Source organism: Poecilia latipinna, unplaced genomic scaffold (assembly GCF_001443285.1).
Source record: "Poecilia latipinna isolate Pla-1442-1.1 unplaced genomic scaffold, P_latipinna-1.0 Scaffold2976, whole genome shotgun sequence".
In the NCBI taxonomy this organism is placed as follows: Eukaryota; Metazoa; Chordata; class Actinopteri; order Cyprinodontiformes; family Poeciliidae; genus Poecilia; species Poecilia latipinna.
The window spans coordinates 2542-17422 of NW_015115592.1; the positions used below are offsets into that span (position 1 = coordinate 2542).

Below are 14881 nucleotides of genomic sequence, written 5' to 3' on the forward strand. Positions count from 1 at the left end.
TTTTGTTACTTTCTCCAGCCTGTCACTTTTTTTATGTTTTTGTTTTGATATGCTGTGGCTAAGTCTGTGTATTTAATTGTTTATTTAAATATTTATTTGGACATCTTTTCCCCCAGCCTAGTTATCCTTACTTTATAAAAACGGCTTTTTCAAGGTGGGCTGTGGCGTTTTTATACATTAGATGCAATCATAATTTTTAGACAACAAAAAGTGGAGAAAGAGGAGGGAAAGGAAATTTTCTTTGCAAACTACTGTTATTGATCAATGTAATAAAATTAAGAATGGCCATTTATATCTCCTGTGATGAAAGAAGAGGACAAGTGTAGAAACCTGGATCAATGTAAAAGAAAAAAGAAATATTCTGGACCTAAACAAAACATGTGGAAACATAGAAACACCTAAACTTATTCATTTAAATTTAGATGTAAGAAGCTCTAAGTTAAGAGAATTTAAAGTTCAGAAATGTTAATATCAATACTCATTCATTTCATATGAATGACTCAGTTCCTATGCGAACTGACTCATTCGACAGACAGCACGACTTTAATAAATAGGGGAGAAAATAATAACCCTTATCAAAGTAATTAGTGCTTCCTGGGGGCATACAACGAGCCGTCTGTATGTAATACAAACCAAACAGAACCCGAGCTGAATTTAGCAAATTAAGCATCAAGAGAGATGAGCGCAGATCTCTGGGAATTCTTTGTGCAAATATTTTGACTCCTGTTTTGAAGGGGTTGTCAGAAAACTGGCAGATTACAGTCAGCTATGTGAACGCTGGAGCTAATCTGAGCCGTTGTGAGTCTTTCAGTCACAAACCCCTGTTACGCGAGTGTCACACTTCAATAATAAGACAGAGCTGTTTTCGAAAATAATTCATTGGGTGATTATATTTGCGACCGCAGTGGTTAGATTACCATTTCGTAATAGCGTCCTAGCATTGCAACAGACTCCATGCATTTTTTGGGCTATGCAATTATGAGTAAGTGGGTGATGAAATTGTTTTCCAGGTCGCACAAGAAGATCTCCAATCAGAGTAAAAGACATTTCTTGCAGCGGGTGGAAAGAGGCTTGCGGGGCTCTGTGAATAATCCTGTTGACTTTTGCTTGTGTGGCAGGGCAGCAGTTTCAAAGTCTTGGCATCGGTGGAAGTGGAGGATCAATCCTCTAGAGTTAAAGTGCAGCAGCACTCTGCTGCCCATGCATATACGGTGATGATGCACGATCCCCCTGACCTTCACACTTTGTGTTGTGTTGTTTTGCAAGTTTACTTTTCAGACCTCCCAAGTGTCTTGGCAGGGTCTGCCTTACTAAGATTTTTGTTTTTGTTTTGGTGGAAAAAATGGGTTAGTTTATATTCTATTTTTGGACACTGTTGGAGCAAGTTCATAAATCTAGCTACATGGTAACATGGGCTTGCAGGAGAGAGTTGTGTCTAAAACATACCAAAGCATTTTGTACTTCAACTGAAACTTATTTTAGTTTTTTTTTTTTTTGTCATATAGGTGACCACCTGAGTGCATAATGAGTCATTGCTTCCTGAAAACATCCTAAACTGCACTTCTTGTCAATAGCTTAATCAAATTAGAGTCAGCAGGTTCTGGTTATTTACTTACCTTTCTGATTTGTCTGCATCTCTTTTGTAGGAGAACCCATATTTGTGCAGCGATGAGTGTGATGCCTCCAACCCAGACTTGGCTCACCCTCCTCAGCTGATGCAGGACCGTGAACGCAATGGCCTCATCACCTACTGGCAGACGGTGACCTGGGGTCGACATCCAGAGCCCCTACTCGCCAACATCACCATGTCTTGGAACAAGAGTCTGGAGCTCACAGACGACATCCAGATCACGTTTGAATATGGCCGTCCCACAATCATGGTCCTGGATAAGTCCATGGACCACGGGCACTCCTGGCAACCCTTCCAGTTCTACGCTGACGACTGCCAAGACGCCTTCAACATGCAGCCCAAACGAGTGCGTGACCTCTCACCCACAAACCTGACACGGGTCATTTGCACTGAGCAGTACTCGCGCTGGGTCGGCTCCAAGAACGATAAGAACGTGAAGTTCGAGGTGAGGGAGCGCTTTGCTCTGTTTGCAGGCCCCCGTCTGCAGAACATGGACAACCTGTACACCCGCATGGAAAGTATGAAGGGACTGAGGGACTTCTTTACCTTCACCAACCTGAGGATGAGGCTGCTACGGCCTGCGCTCGGAGGCACCTACGTCCAGAGAGACAACCTGCTCAAGTACTTCTACGCAATCTCCAACATTGAGGTTCCTGCCAGGTGAGGAGTAAATGTTTTCTTACTTGTTGCACCTTTACCGTCACAGATTTACACGTTTCATCAAGCACAGACGTATTATGTATCAAAAACCGGCAAAAATGTTTTAGATATTTAAAAAGAAATACATTGAGCGAGGAAGAAGGTGGGGATGTCGCCGGTCATTTTGCCGTTTCGTACTTTTGCAGTTTGGTCATAATAAGACATGAAACAAATGACTGGGTAAAGTGATTTCTTTTGTGTAAAAAAGTTTTTCTATTTGCTGCAACTAGATGAACTGATGATCTGTGTGAAGATCAATGACAGCAGCCTGGTTGTCAATAAGATGTCCTTAACCCTTCCATGGTGTTAAGACGGGGCAATTTAGAGCCTACGCGGTTTTTTACTCAGTGCGCGGTCCGGCAATGTCGCACTGACTCCGTGTGCGCTTTTGCAAGATTCTTTTTGGGTGATTTCGGAAAGTGCTGGTTTGACAGGACACCCCTCTCTCCCCACTTCCCCGCTGTCCTATCATGACATTGCCACACTCCTCCTGAAGCGGCCTGCTAGGACCACAGGAGGGTCGATCTTAAAATTACCTTTGAGATGGACAGCTTGCATGGATGTGTTGTTGGTTTACTCCTAAAAAACTCTTCAGATATATGACAATTGATCAAAGATCTGTGTTTTGTTATTACTTTGTAAGGGTGAATGGGAATTTTTTTGTGTGACCTATTTTTACTTTATGTTGTAGAAAATATCTAAATCTTGTTTGGTTGAGACTTGTTCAGCCCTCTGTCTCTGTCCTTCACACACAAAGACACACGCGCGCACACACACACCCCATATTAATACTTGATTAAGTGAAGAAAGAAAGCTTGTAAGGTTACAGTGTTGCCGACTTAGCAGTTTCTTGCTGCTAGATTTAGGGTCTTTTCAGACTCTTTTAGCACACTCTTTAAATAGTTCAATAAAAGATTTGTTGTTTGAGGTGCTTGGATGTTTTTGCAGACAGCATCTTGTAAAACGCTCAGTTGTAAAAGCATAAAAAGGCTTTGCTTCTTTATCTAAGATACAACAATAGCACTGTAAAAACATTTACCCAGACAAGCAGAAACTCTTCAGTGAAAGAGACATTTGATGAAAATCCTAGGGATTTTTTTGAGTCTTAAAAAACTGATCAGTGTCATTTAGAAACCGAGGTCTCTAGTCTGATATTTAGTTAAAATCACTGCAGTGTTTTTTTCTGACAGTGATGGGTACTTTGTCCCGACCGTAGTTTCCACAGTACATCCTCAAAATGCTGCAACATTACTTGGTTAAGAAAGTAGGTATCAGTGTGTCGCATAAATTAGCAAAACATCACTGGTAAAAACTTTTTCATTCATATAATTTAACACATATACCTACTGTCTACCACAAACTGATGTATTTGTACCGTTAAGTTTTAGTTTATTGAAATGCTTGGCTGATATTTTTTGCTTTCTGTTTTTATATGACTTGTTGATCATTCGACACATAATGTACATCAGGAAAAAAAGATCTTACATGATGTTTGTCAACCACCCCATAAACTAATCCTTAGGTTTGAACATTGTGAAATGTATTAGTCAAAGTTTCAGCTCTTCAGGATGGCTGGCTTTATCAAGAGACTCCAATAACAATCATTTAAAAATACTCTGATCAGATGGAGGACTAGGATTGAGTACAACCTGATGTTTCTAGTAAAGTACGTTTGTTACATGATGGAAACATTCGGAAAAATAAATGAAAAACTACCAAAAACAACCCTTTTTTCCTTTACAATTTGGTTTTACTAACTTCTGAACACGTTTAATTGCACTAAAGAGCAACAAACGATTACTCTTGGTTTATTCCAGTCATTAACTCTCCCATCTGGTCAAATCAGACCAGTTACCACAAAGTATCTGTTTATTATGTGGTAACCACTGCTTCCTTGCTGTACAGTGGATATGTGATTTGCACTGTTTCCTCCCAGCTAGGCGACTACCAGTTTGAATCTTGATTGACGTCTTTGTGTGCAAAGTTTGAATGTTCTCCAAGGTTTTTCACACCCTTTCAGGAATCCCTGAGCATGAATGTTTGGTAAACTGGAGATCCTTTAAATGGCTGCTAGGCGTTAGTCTGTGTATGGTTGATAAATGAATGTATTTTCCTCTTGAACGTGACCTTCTGGTGATCCTGGTCAGGATTAACTGGTTACAGAAAATGTATGGATGAATGGATGGTGTCTGAAAAGCTATGCTTTGTCAAACTAACAGAAATAAGCTATGCACTGCTAAAATTCCTGAAAAGCAAAGTACAAGTTAAAACACACAAAAGCAATTACATCTTACATCTCATTACACTTTAATCTTCTACAATGTACTGCTGACTGTTTAATAAGCTCTTCATGGAATCAGTATCTAAAGCTCTTACATGAATTCAGCAGAATTTGCTGATGTAGTGCATAATAAGATATACGAATGGGAAACGCTAAGAGTCTAGCTTCTCAGTTTTGCACTTGTGTGGAAAAAAAAAATTCAATAAGAACATGGATAGCATTCAAACTCTGCAAGCTGCACTGCTAGAATGTGCTAACATCTATCTTTTTTTTTTCTTGCAATCATACATGACAGGAAACAAAAATCACCCAGTGGTGAACATACCCTCCGGTTTTGACATGCACACCCAGCGGCCGTGATCAGAGGGCTCTCAGAATGACCCCGCTCTCAGCAGGAATCCGGGTGTGCCTGTCGCCGAACGATGATTAATGACAGAAATAAAAGGCCTCGGTGGTCGAACGTAAACCCTGATCCACATTCTGCTAGGGGATCCGGAAACCCTTACATGGCAACTTTGTGACAGTGAACGATGTTACGGCGATCATGCACCTGCTTAGCATCAACAAGCCATCTCTTCCTCCTTTCAGAGTTATTATTCCAATCAATACGGTCGGGCTGACATTTGAATGGTATTTAACGGCCTCGTTGGGACACGTGTGCGGTGGGACGAATTTGTGTATGCAAGTGCGCCTGTGTGTGCGCGCGCGGCGTTCGGGTGGCCGAGCAAGAAGGTGGAAAGGGGAAAACGAGCGTCTGAGTGGGGCATTGACCGATGTGGGTGTCTGTAAACGCATGTCTGCATGTGAGGAAAAGGTGTGGGGAGTGTTTGATGAAGTCCTGAGTGGATGCTGACACAGCACACATATAGACACACACACACACACACACACGCACACACACACACACACACACACACCAGCCTTCTGGCGGAGGGCCTGTAGGTATTGATCACAGACACTTTTCAGGCTCAGCACAGAATCAGAGAGAGAGACAGAGAGGTTATCAGCCTAATATTCAGGGGGGCAAACCTGAAGCAAAATCCAAAATATCTTGTAACCAGCCACCGAAGCAATTTTGTTTTTGATTCTTGGCTGCATCCGCTGACATTATACAATATTCAACCAGATGAAATGACCCAGAGCTGAAATTGATTGATTCCACCGTTGTTTTTACTTGGTGATAGCAAACTGATTCGTTTCAGTTTGGTCTTCCTGGTTACTAGCCACTCAGAAAAATTAAAACTTCGATTTTTCTTTTCAGATCAGTGGCTCTTACTGAAGGAAGAAGACCCACAGTAAACTACTTACAGTATAAGATACGTCATAAATTAACGCAGAAACCACAATGTTTAAGATGTATGAAAAAAGAGAAGACGAGATTTTCTACGACCTGTCCAGACATCGCTTCAGTTCATTCTGAATGCAAGCAAGAGATTATCGTCAAATACAAGGAAGGCTGAACTCTGCACATTATATGGAAAAGTTGCTTAGCTGGTCTCTATCCTATTTAGATCAGAACCTTTTCTGTGCACCATTTTGAATTTGTGACAAGTTCAAACTTAAGATGATCACTTTGTCATTGCTTAAAAATAAGACACCACATCTACTTCTAGCATAAATTATTAAAAGATGACAGGAAGGCCAGAAAAAATGTGATGAATGCCCTTCTCATGTGTTCTTATATTACAGCTCTTAAATGAGAATCTCTGTTACCTCAGCAGGTTAAAAACTTCACAAAACTGGAGATTGTTGCATCTCTACTGAGCTTTTATTAACTTTTTATTTTTATTTTTTTTTCAAGAAAATTCTTGAAATTTTTCTTCAAAACCAGAACACTGTGCTGGTGACAGCTGGTGATGGTGTCAGCATGCGCTAGATCTGATGACAAAGGACCCAAATTTAGCCCTGCGGAGAATGACTGAGGCCGGTCCGTCTTCCGCCCCGGCCACCCGCACCTCCCGTAACATTATCGCCGATCAATAAGTTATTCTGGGCAGCCGGGAGGGGTATTAGGTGATGGCGGTGGAGGGGGTCCTCAACAGTACAGTACAATCAGGAGTGTCTGATGCTTACGGCTGGGAAATTGATTCTGGGGAGCGAGACGATTAGTCAATGCTCTCTGGACAAAAGGCTAAGCTATTTCATCTCGTCTCATCTGGCCTCGGTAACATATTGGGATTTCCAATGCTTAAAATTTGAATAATGAATAATCCACTACGCCGGCGCTCCATCGAGGACAGCACACTGAAATGGGTTTTATATGATCAGGACCGAGTGGCAGTGTACCGCAGGTCGCCACGGTAATGAGATATGCCGGCGTTATCGATGGATAGAGGGTTGTAGTCACTTCCTGGCCGTATTGTCTGTCCTCGGGCTTCTGGCTGAGGCGCTTGGACTCAACCCGGTTAAAAGTAATTATTATTAGTTGACTGCTCTTAATGGTCTGAATTGAGGCTGCACAGAGACAGCAAAACAAGCTTTCTTCCAATCAATCAGTGCAAATGTTCCCTCTACAGGACGAGTCCCTTGCACGCGTGCTGTCAGAGTGTCCGGCCAAGGCCTGGCAATACAGCAGTATTATCAATATATATAGATCCCGATAAACCATTAGGTGCAAACGCAGGCAAGATTAGGTTGATGAGTGGGAGATTTGTTGACAAGATGAAAACGTCGAGCAGGCTGGCTCCGAGACGGCAGCCAAAGGTGGAGCAAGCGTTTGGAAGTGGACAAAGACAGAAAGAAAGGTCAAACTCAGACCGATTCAGATTGGACCGAGTCAACAGAAAATGACTCAGCAGCATCGCTCAGTTCTCTCAAGGTTAAACGGGATGTGCTGAAGCACCGGCTCCAGTATGAGCTCCGAGCGAAGGTGTTTCAGTTTTTAAAAGCCCAGGGATTTATGTTCATTTCGCAGGCTGGATTCAAACTGCAGATGAGGGTATTTCCATATCACCGCTGGACCATATGAAACTATCTCCAACCATCAAAAGATAGAGTAGCAAAGTCTCAGTTCTATCATCATTTACATCAGTGAAATGATATTCGCTGGGAAAGGGCTCACTCATAAGTACGGCTCTCAAATTCTCCCTTATCCATTTGACCTCCATCTCTCCATGCCTGCACCCTTCGGTCCCATCTGTCCGGACTGCGGTGCAGACTATAGCGGCTCACTAGTCTGCATTATGGATTAGACAAAGGGTCATGGATTGGGCCATTTTTAATGAAATAAACAGCAAATCATATGGTGGGTCTTTATAATGGAATAAAGCAAAGGCTCCAAGCTCAGGAAGAGCCAACTAAGTGGATTAAGGCCAAGAGAGAGGAAAGGAGATGGAGCAGGATGAGGAGCTAGACAAAGTCTGCAATGTTTTTTTTTCTTTCTGTCTTTTCTTTTTTTTTACCCCCACCTTTCCAGGCTTGTAATCGCTGCAGCATCAAGTTCTCTTCTCCCCGACTTCTAAATTTGATTTGATTGGAGAAGATGGCATTTAAGAGAAGCCCAGTAGTCTGAGTGTCTCTTACTGTGTTATGGTAGTTAGCTGAATCAGGTGTAAAGAGCAACAGTCAGCAAATGTGCCACATTACACCACTGATCATCCTCCCATTACGGCAGACGATGCCGGTCTGGTGCAAGCCAGGCAACGTTCATGAAGAAATATTTATAGAGTGTGAAAAATATGTAATTTTATTACTTTACTTTTTACATATGTTGACATCTGCTGAGTGGAGAAGAAAAGAAATATCCAAACAACCTACTTTGTGAGTGTCTCTGGACAGAGAGATGCTCTGTCCAGAGACTTGCATGTCTCTAATTCTGTGTAAACTCAGAATTAGAGAGCAGTCAGCCTTAAGTGGCATACTCATTGATGAATGCTCATTGATAAACTCATTCAGGACAACTTGCTGCCTATTTTAGAGAGTGCTGCCTTGAATTTAAGTGTGTCAATTCGACTCTGATAAAACACAGATTTTTACTTAGTGTGCAAAATCCACAACTTTTATTTGAGAAATAATAAATAAATGTGACTGGATTGTTTAAAAATAGGCTGAATACCATCATTTGTACCGTAGTAGCTAAGGTCACAAAGTGACTGTGCTCTGTAGGCTTAACGCCTAATTACACTCCGTAGGCTCAGTCTTGCCTGAAAGCAACAACTAATTATTTTCCAGTGGTGTGAATTAGTTAAGAGCTGACCAGGCAGGGAGCGAGGTATCCAAACATTATGCCTTTTCAAAGTTTCTCTTTTTCTTTACAGACATGTTGTTTCATGCCTGCTTGACTCGTTTATCCTCTGTGTGTCTGTGTTTCTCTCTGTGCTGTTCTGGCCCCCCCGCTGATCGAGCTAATGTGCTGAGAGGTTTAAGCTCTCCATCTCCTCACAAACTGGCACAGGAAACTTTCCGTCGCTGCTCAGTGTTCATCTTTGTTTGGGGCTTATAGTCCAGACGGAAGCAGAGCCACTCTGTAATACTTTATCCAGTGGTAATATATATTTTTTTGCTTCCTTAAACGTACTAAACTTAGATATGAAATTGTGAAATATTCAAAAGCATCACTAGTACCCTTTTCAATTCTGTGTAACGATAGCTGCTGGCCAGTGGGATGTTGGTGCCTATATTCAGTTTTCAGAATTCAAGTTCTATTACTCGAACATTTTTATTATGCTGGTTGTAAACAAATATTCGTATATAAACCGCAGATGTAATCCAACACTTCCAGCGATGGTTAGATTATACTGTTCGAGTGACGTGTCACTTTAAGGTGTGCTTGTACTTCATACTTGTTCTAGCTGCCTCAATTACTTTAACCTTAACATTTGCCCTTTTAAGACATCAGCAAATTTGTGAGAGATTCTCATGGTACGGAGTCTTTATGGAGAAAACTAGGGACTGAATTATTACGTCCCTTAATTTCAATGAATTAACCACAGAAAAAGTTCTGACACCATTAATCAATGATTTGTTAAGTCATCAACTAAAGTTTGCTCGAATTAAAAGAACTTTTCTTATACTGCTCTTCGTTAAAACTTTGATGACTCACATGAAACATGAATTAATAATAGCATTGAAGCCACCACTGTTAAAAATATGACAAGTTCACGTTATATAACCTTCATTTTTCCCAAAAAAAACCCACACAAGCTTTAACTGCCTTGGAAAACTTTACCTCTATCAGCCTCCACTGTGTTTGTGTTTACAGCTGGTTTGCTGGACTTGCAAGTCTCTGAGTGTCTTTTCAGATGTCGGTGCCAACAGGAAGGACGTCTTAAGTGACCAACTGCTGCAAAGTGTCTGTGACAAACTCTAGATCCCACAGTGGAACTAAAACAATAAAACCAGCTTAAAAAAAAAAAAGAAGATGCAGTCTCAAAAAGTCCACTACAGAGGCTGCTTTCATGCCAGCCCACAAAAATGAATGAAGCCTCTGTTCTGTTCAAAGGGATCCTGTAGAAACAGCAGCTTCTCTAGAGACCCAAGCATGAGTGGATCTGCCAGGTTCACCTTCTGCTTATCACAACTCAGATGTTCACATGCTGCTCACTGTAAAAATGAAAAGAAAACCAGACTGATTATGCACTACTGAGCATTGCAGAACAAGTGGTTGTTATTAAAAAATCATTTACATCCAGAGTCAGAGGTTGTGGCGCTTCCAGGAATATGGAACGACTTTAAGAAATATTATTTCGACAATACGGTGCAATCTTTTACTGACCTTTGAAATAATTAATGTTAAATGTTCATAATTTTGTTTTATGGGCTTTACTAAAGCAGCAAATTGCGTCGTCTAAGTGCAACGTAATTATTGCATGCAAATCTACTTTAGTTTTGAATTGTTTGTGTTTGAGGTTTAAATAATCTCAGGTATTAAAATTACATGTTCCAGGTGGTATAGGTGTGTATACATTTTTAAAATAAAATAATTTTTTTAATAGCATTTGGCATAATCTTTCACTTAGACTCCAATCTTTATTTTGACCAAGTTTTTTTAAATTTATTTTTATTTTACAAACTTAAAAAAGTCCTAATGTCAAGACTTTGTACAATCCCCCTTTGACAATAATGCAGTACTTAGTTTTCTGCTATAAACTCTGACAAGGTTCAAGTGCACAGTAATAACGATTTTGAATATGCCTCTTTGCAAAATCTATTTATATTTATAACTCCAGGCTCCTCTCTTATGTGCTTCTCTTCAGCTCACCTGACCTAACCGTTTCTCTGTTGCCTTAGCAGGGAGGATGAGGTTTTCTCAGCATCCTTCATTCTTTGATTCCCACCTGAGTCATCTAATATTGCTCGTTGTCGAAACGTCCAAGCATTTGGTTGAAGTTAGAGTTGCATTTGGCTGTCTTCACTTATTCGCGTGTGGTGGTAGGACAGAAATAGCTTTTTCCTTTTATAAGGTCCGAAATGTGTTTAATTGTAGTTTCTTAGATTTTAGTAACTCAAAAATACTTTGGAGGCTTATTTCCCTGCTTTATTGCCCTATTTGAGAACATGGCAACAGAAACATTGGTGTAATTCTTTTTTTTTTGTTTTTTGTTTTTTTTGTTACAGTGTTGTCTGTATTACACTTTAATATTGATTACCAAGATGGCAGGTATTGGCAAGCTTGGGCAAGTAGCGTTTTTTTGTTGTAGCTCTTTCTGATTCGTAAAGATCAACACGCTCCTGTTTTATTTAAATGACGTGTTCTCCTGTCATTCCCATTTTGAAGAGTGTCTGAGCCACATTATATTCTTATCCCAGGGAAACAAGAAGTCGAGCTGCACACAGCTGGTAGCTCTGTTGCTTTGCAACGAGAACATCTTGGGTTCAGATCCCAGGATGTCTTGCTGCATGCAGTTTGGATCTGCTCCCTGTACATGTGATGGTTCTCTCCAGGTACTCCAGCTTCCTCTCACAGCCCAAACACATGACTGGCTATGGTGTTTCTAAATCAACCAATAATGACTGGAGATAGGCAACAGAAGCTCCAACCACACCTAATTTCCCCTAAAAGGGAAATGTATTGACAATGACTGGATGTCCAAACAATTAATAACGTAGTATATTTTTATTGCCCATGAAAAATTAGCGAATAAAAGTTTTCTTTTACTTAGTATTTTTATTTTAGAAATGTTCAGACTACAAGAAAAAACAATCTCTTTAGGGATTTAACCCATCTTTACCATAGGTGCTGTATCTTCATTAGTGGAAGAATTACTCAGATCACACATACAAACAAAGTAAAAGCTTAACATTTATGGCCATTTATTAATAAGAAAGATAAACTGTTGTGGAAACGTGCTCATTTAAACTTGCAAATCACCATTATATAACCCGTGTGCAGCAACACTGTATCCTAAGGGAAGGACTAATTAGACCCTTAATGGCTTTCTGCTGCTAATCCTACTTGTACAAAGGTTTATCGTTTCAGTGGAAGCATGAATGAGGACGACAGGGCAGATAGCGGAGAGTCTCTGTGACTTCTGGGCTTGCTCCACCACTGCACAAGCGAACAAGGAACAGATGCCTGCCCTCTGCCCCCCACACTCACACACCCGAGCTTTTTAGGGCCTTCAGGTTGTGTGTGTGCGCGTGTGTGTGTCTCAGTGAGCTTGTTAGAGCTACTTTGACTTTGGAGACTGTCCCTCTATTTTTGAATTACCCCAAAGTTTTCTTTTTCCGTCCTTTGCAGACGGAAGGTGAACGGATGGGAGGTGTAAGCCTGGATAAAGGAGAGAAAAGAGATGCAGGCAGATGATGGATTAATGCCTAGTTTCTGGGGACTAGCCGGGCTGTGTGATTTTGTGATGAATGATGTGCAGTGCGAGGCTCTGTAAATATTATTCACCAGTTTACATGGCCACCATTTGTCCATCCATACAGCTGAAACCTTGCATCGCATTGAAGGAAAGCACCACTTTCTGCTCCATTATTGATGGACTTTGCTCTCTGCATGATTGGATACGGAACCTTGTGGAAGTATTCACACCTGTGGAACTTTTTCACAGCTTGTCACATTACATTTGGGGATTTTTTTATTTTCTATTTTTTTGCGATTGATCAGCAGGAGGTAGCACATTGTTGTAAAGTGGAATGAGAAGAAAAACATCTATAATAAGCATTGTTTACTCTAAATAAGTTACATTTTCTTTCAGGATGTATTTAATTATCTTTAAAGTACACTTATGTTTAATTTAATCTCAGTATAAAGCTTATGAACGCAGCTGATAAAGTCTAGGAGACGCAACATATGGGAGACAGCAAACGTGGAAGAATGTGGTCTGGTCCTTAAATGCATCACAGCTCAATGTGTGGTGGATTCCTAACACTGCATCACTCTCAGGATATTGCTCCTATGATGAAACGTGGTTGGCAGCATCATGCTGGTTGGAGTTGATGAAAAGATGTACGGAGATAAATACAGGGCAACCAATAAAGAAAGGATGTTTGTGACTGCAAAAGATTTGAGACAGGATGAGAGGTTGTTACAACGAAATCAACGAAGTCCTCACTTCAATTTTGCTACCAAATTGACAATCTGTCACAAAACCTGAAAATTCCTCTGCACAGAACGCTCTTCAGAGTTATTCTACAAAAAAAAATTGGTCTCTACATGGACAACAGCATTGGAAGAATAAAACCTTGAAACTGCAACAAAAGACAGTTCTAGAAAGTATTGACTAAGGCGAGCAGAATACAAAATACACATCGATACTTTTAGATTTTTATTCCTAAAACAATGTATAATTTAACTTGATTCCCTTCCAATTCACACTGCTTTATGATAATCAGATTTATAATAATCTGTCTCATAAAACTGCAAAAAAGTAGACTAAAGTTTGCGATGGTAAAAAAAAAAAAAAAAGTTCAAGGTTCATAAATATTTTTGCAAGCCCCAGCATAAATGAATACTTTATATGCAGGCTTCTGCACAGGATGCCTTTACTTTGGGCTCCTCCCACCTTGCTCAGGCTCCTCCCTCCTGAGTTATCTCCCTTTGAGGCAGCCGAAGCCTTGGAAACAGATCACTTTTTAAATCATTCATGAGCAGTCCCCGGAAAAGAAAGGCACGCAGAAAAAAGCTGTGGAAACGCAATGAGGGATGTGTCATTGTTTCTTTCATAGGCAATGATTTATGACACGACGGTTGTTACTGATTTGATAATCACAGTTTATTTCCTCTCAGAAAGGAAGAAAGTTATAGTCAGCGATTTTTGCCTGTTTTCCTTTCATTTCTTTTGTCTCGCAGATGAATTTTTTTTTTTGTTTTTGCTTCCCCACCCGCCTTCAAGAGATTTCTCTTCTCCTCTTCCACCTTCCCTCCTGCGTCATACCCATAAACATCCTTTTAAAAACACAAACACAGAAAAAGAATAAAAGCACTTGCACTGTGTCTTACCTTACATCTGATGAGAGGGGGCGGGGGGGGGGAATCTCTTGATACCATAAGCGTGCTCTAAAGCTGAAAAGCGCGCTGGGAATTGTAAGTGGGAGAACATGAGGTTCAGAGAGGGTGTCCTTGAAGAGATAGCTTGTTCTCAGTCAGCCACATTAATTAGCATAGCATTATTACAGGCATGGTGTGATCAAAAAAACACACTGCCATCTTTACCGCTGAACTGTCTCTGTCATTGCAGCCATGTTGATGGGTACGGGTAAACAACTCTTTAGCTGGGGCCTCAGTGTGCGACAGTGAGAAAAGGCTCGTGTGTTTTAATGAGATGCGTTCCGTCTCATGCTGTCAGCGCTCTGTGGTTGATGTCTGAGACTTTTCTCTTTTCACCAAAATCTGGTCCCTCATCATGGACCTTGGGGGAGATGACAGACAGCAGCCTCCTAAGTCAGCCAAACAAATCTTCAGGGGAATGTCGTTTACACTTTGCCTCTGCTCTAATAGCTTATTTGTGAATAGTTAAGAACCGTGGCTCTCGTTGGGTTTCGGCACTTCCGGCTGTCGGTGAAGGTTGCCTAAAAAGTTGAGCTTCATGTGGCATTTCATCCATACGTTTTCAGTTTTTTTGGAGCTACGCTCATGTATGCCACATCAGCAGATTTAGTCCCCTCCCACCCCCCACTGTTGTTTAATCAGGTGTAAAATTAACTCCAAACAGAGACTGGATGTAAAAACTACAGGTGAGAGGTGAATTTATTCATACTGTAAGCATAAGTGGGTACAGATCAGTGTAAGAGTCATTTACGTATATATATAAAAAAAATTCCCCTCTCACCCTCCATGGGTGGTATCTTTCATCCTCTGAGCTCGGGTCCTCTACCAGAGGCCTGGG

The 14881-nt window shown here is 40.8% G+C and overlaps 1 protein-coding gene across 1 annotated transcript in view; it reads left to right on the plus strand.

Moving 5' to 3' along the window:
* Positions 1–1646: 1646 nt before the first annotated feature.
* The window catches only part of LOC106939766 (filaggrin-2-like), a gene marked incomplete at its 5' end in the record, with an annotated part of 60841 nt that continues 47606 nt past the window's right edge, over positions 1647–14881 (plus strand). The window contains one exon of the mRNA XM_015022304.1: positions 1647–2290. Within this exon, the coding sequence (XP_014877790.1) occupies positions 1647–2290 (644 nt within the window). The remainder of the gene's footprint in view (positions 2291–14881) is intronic.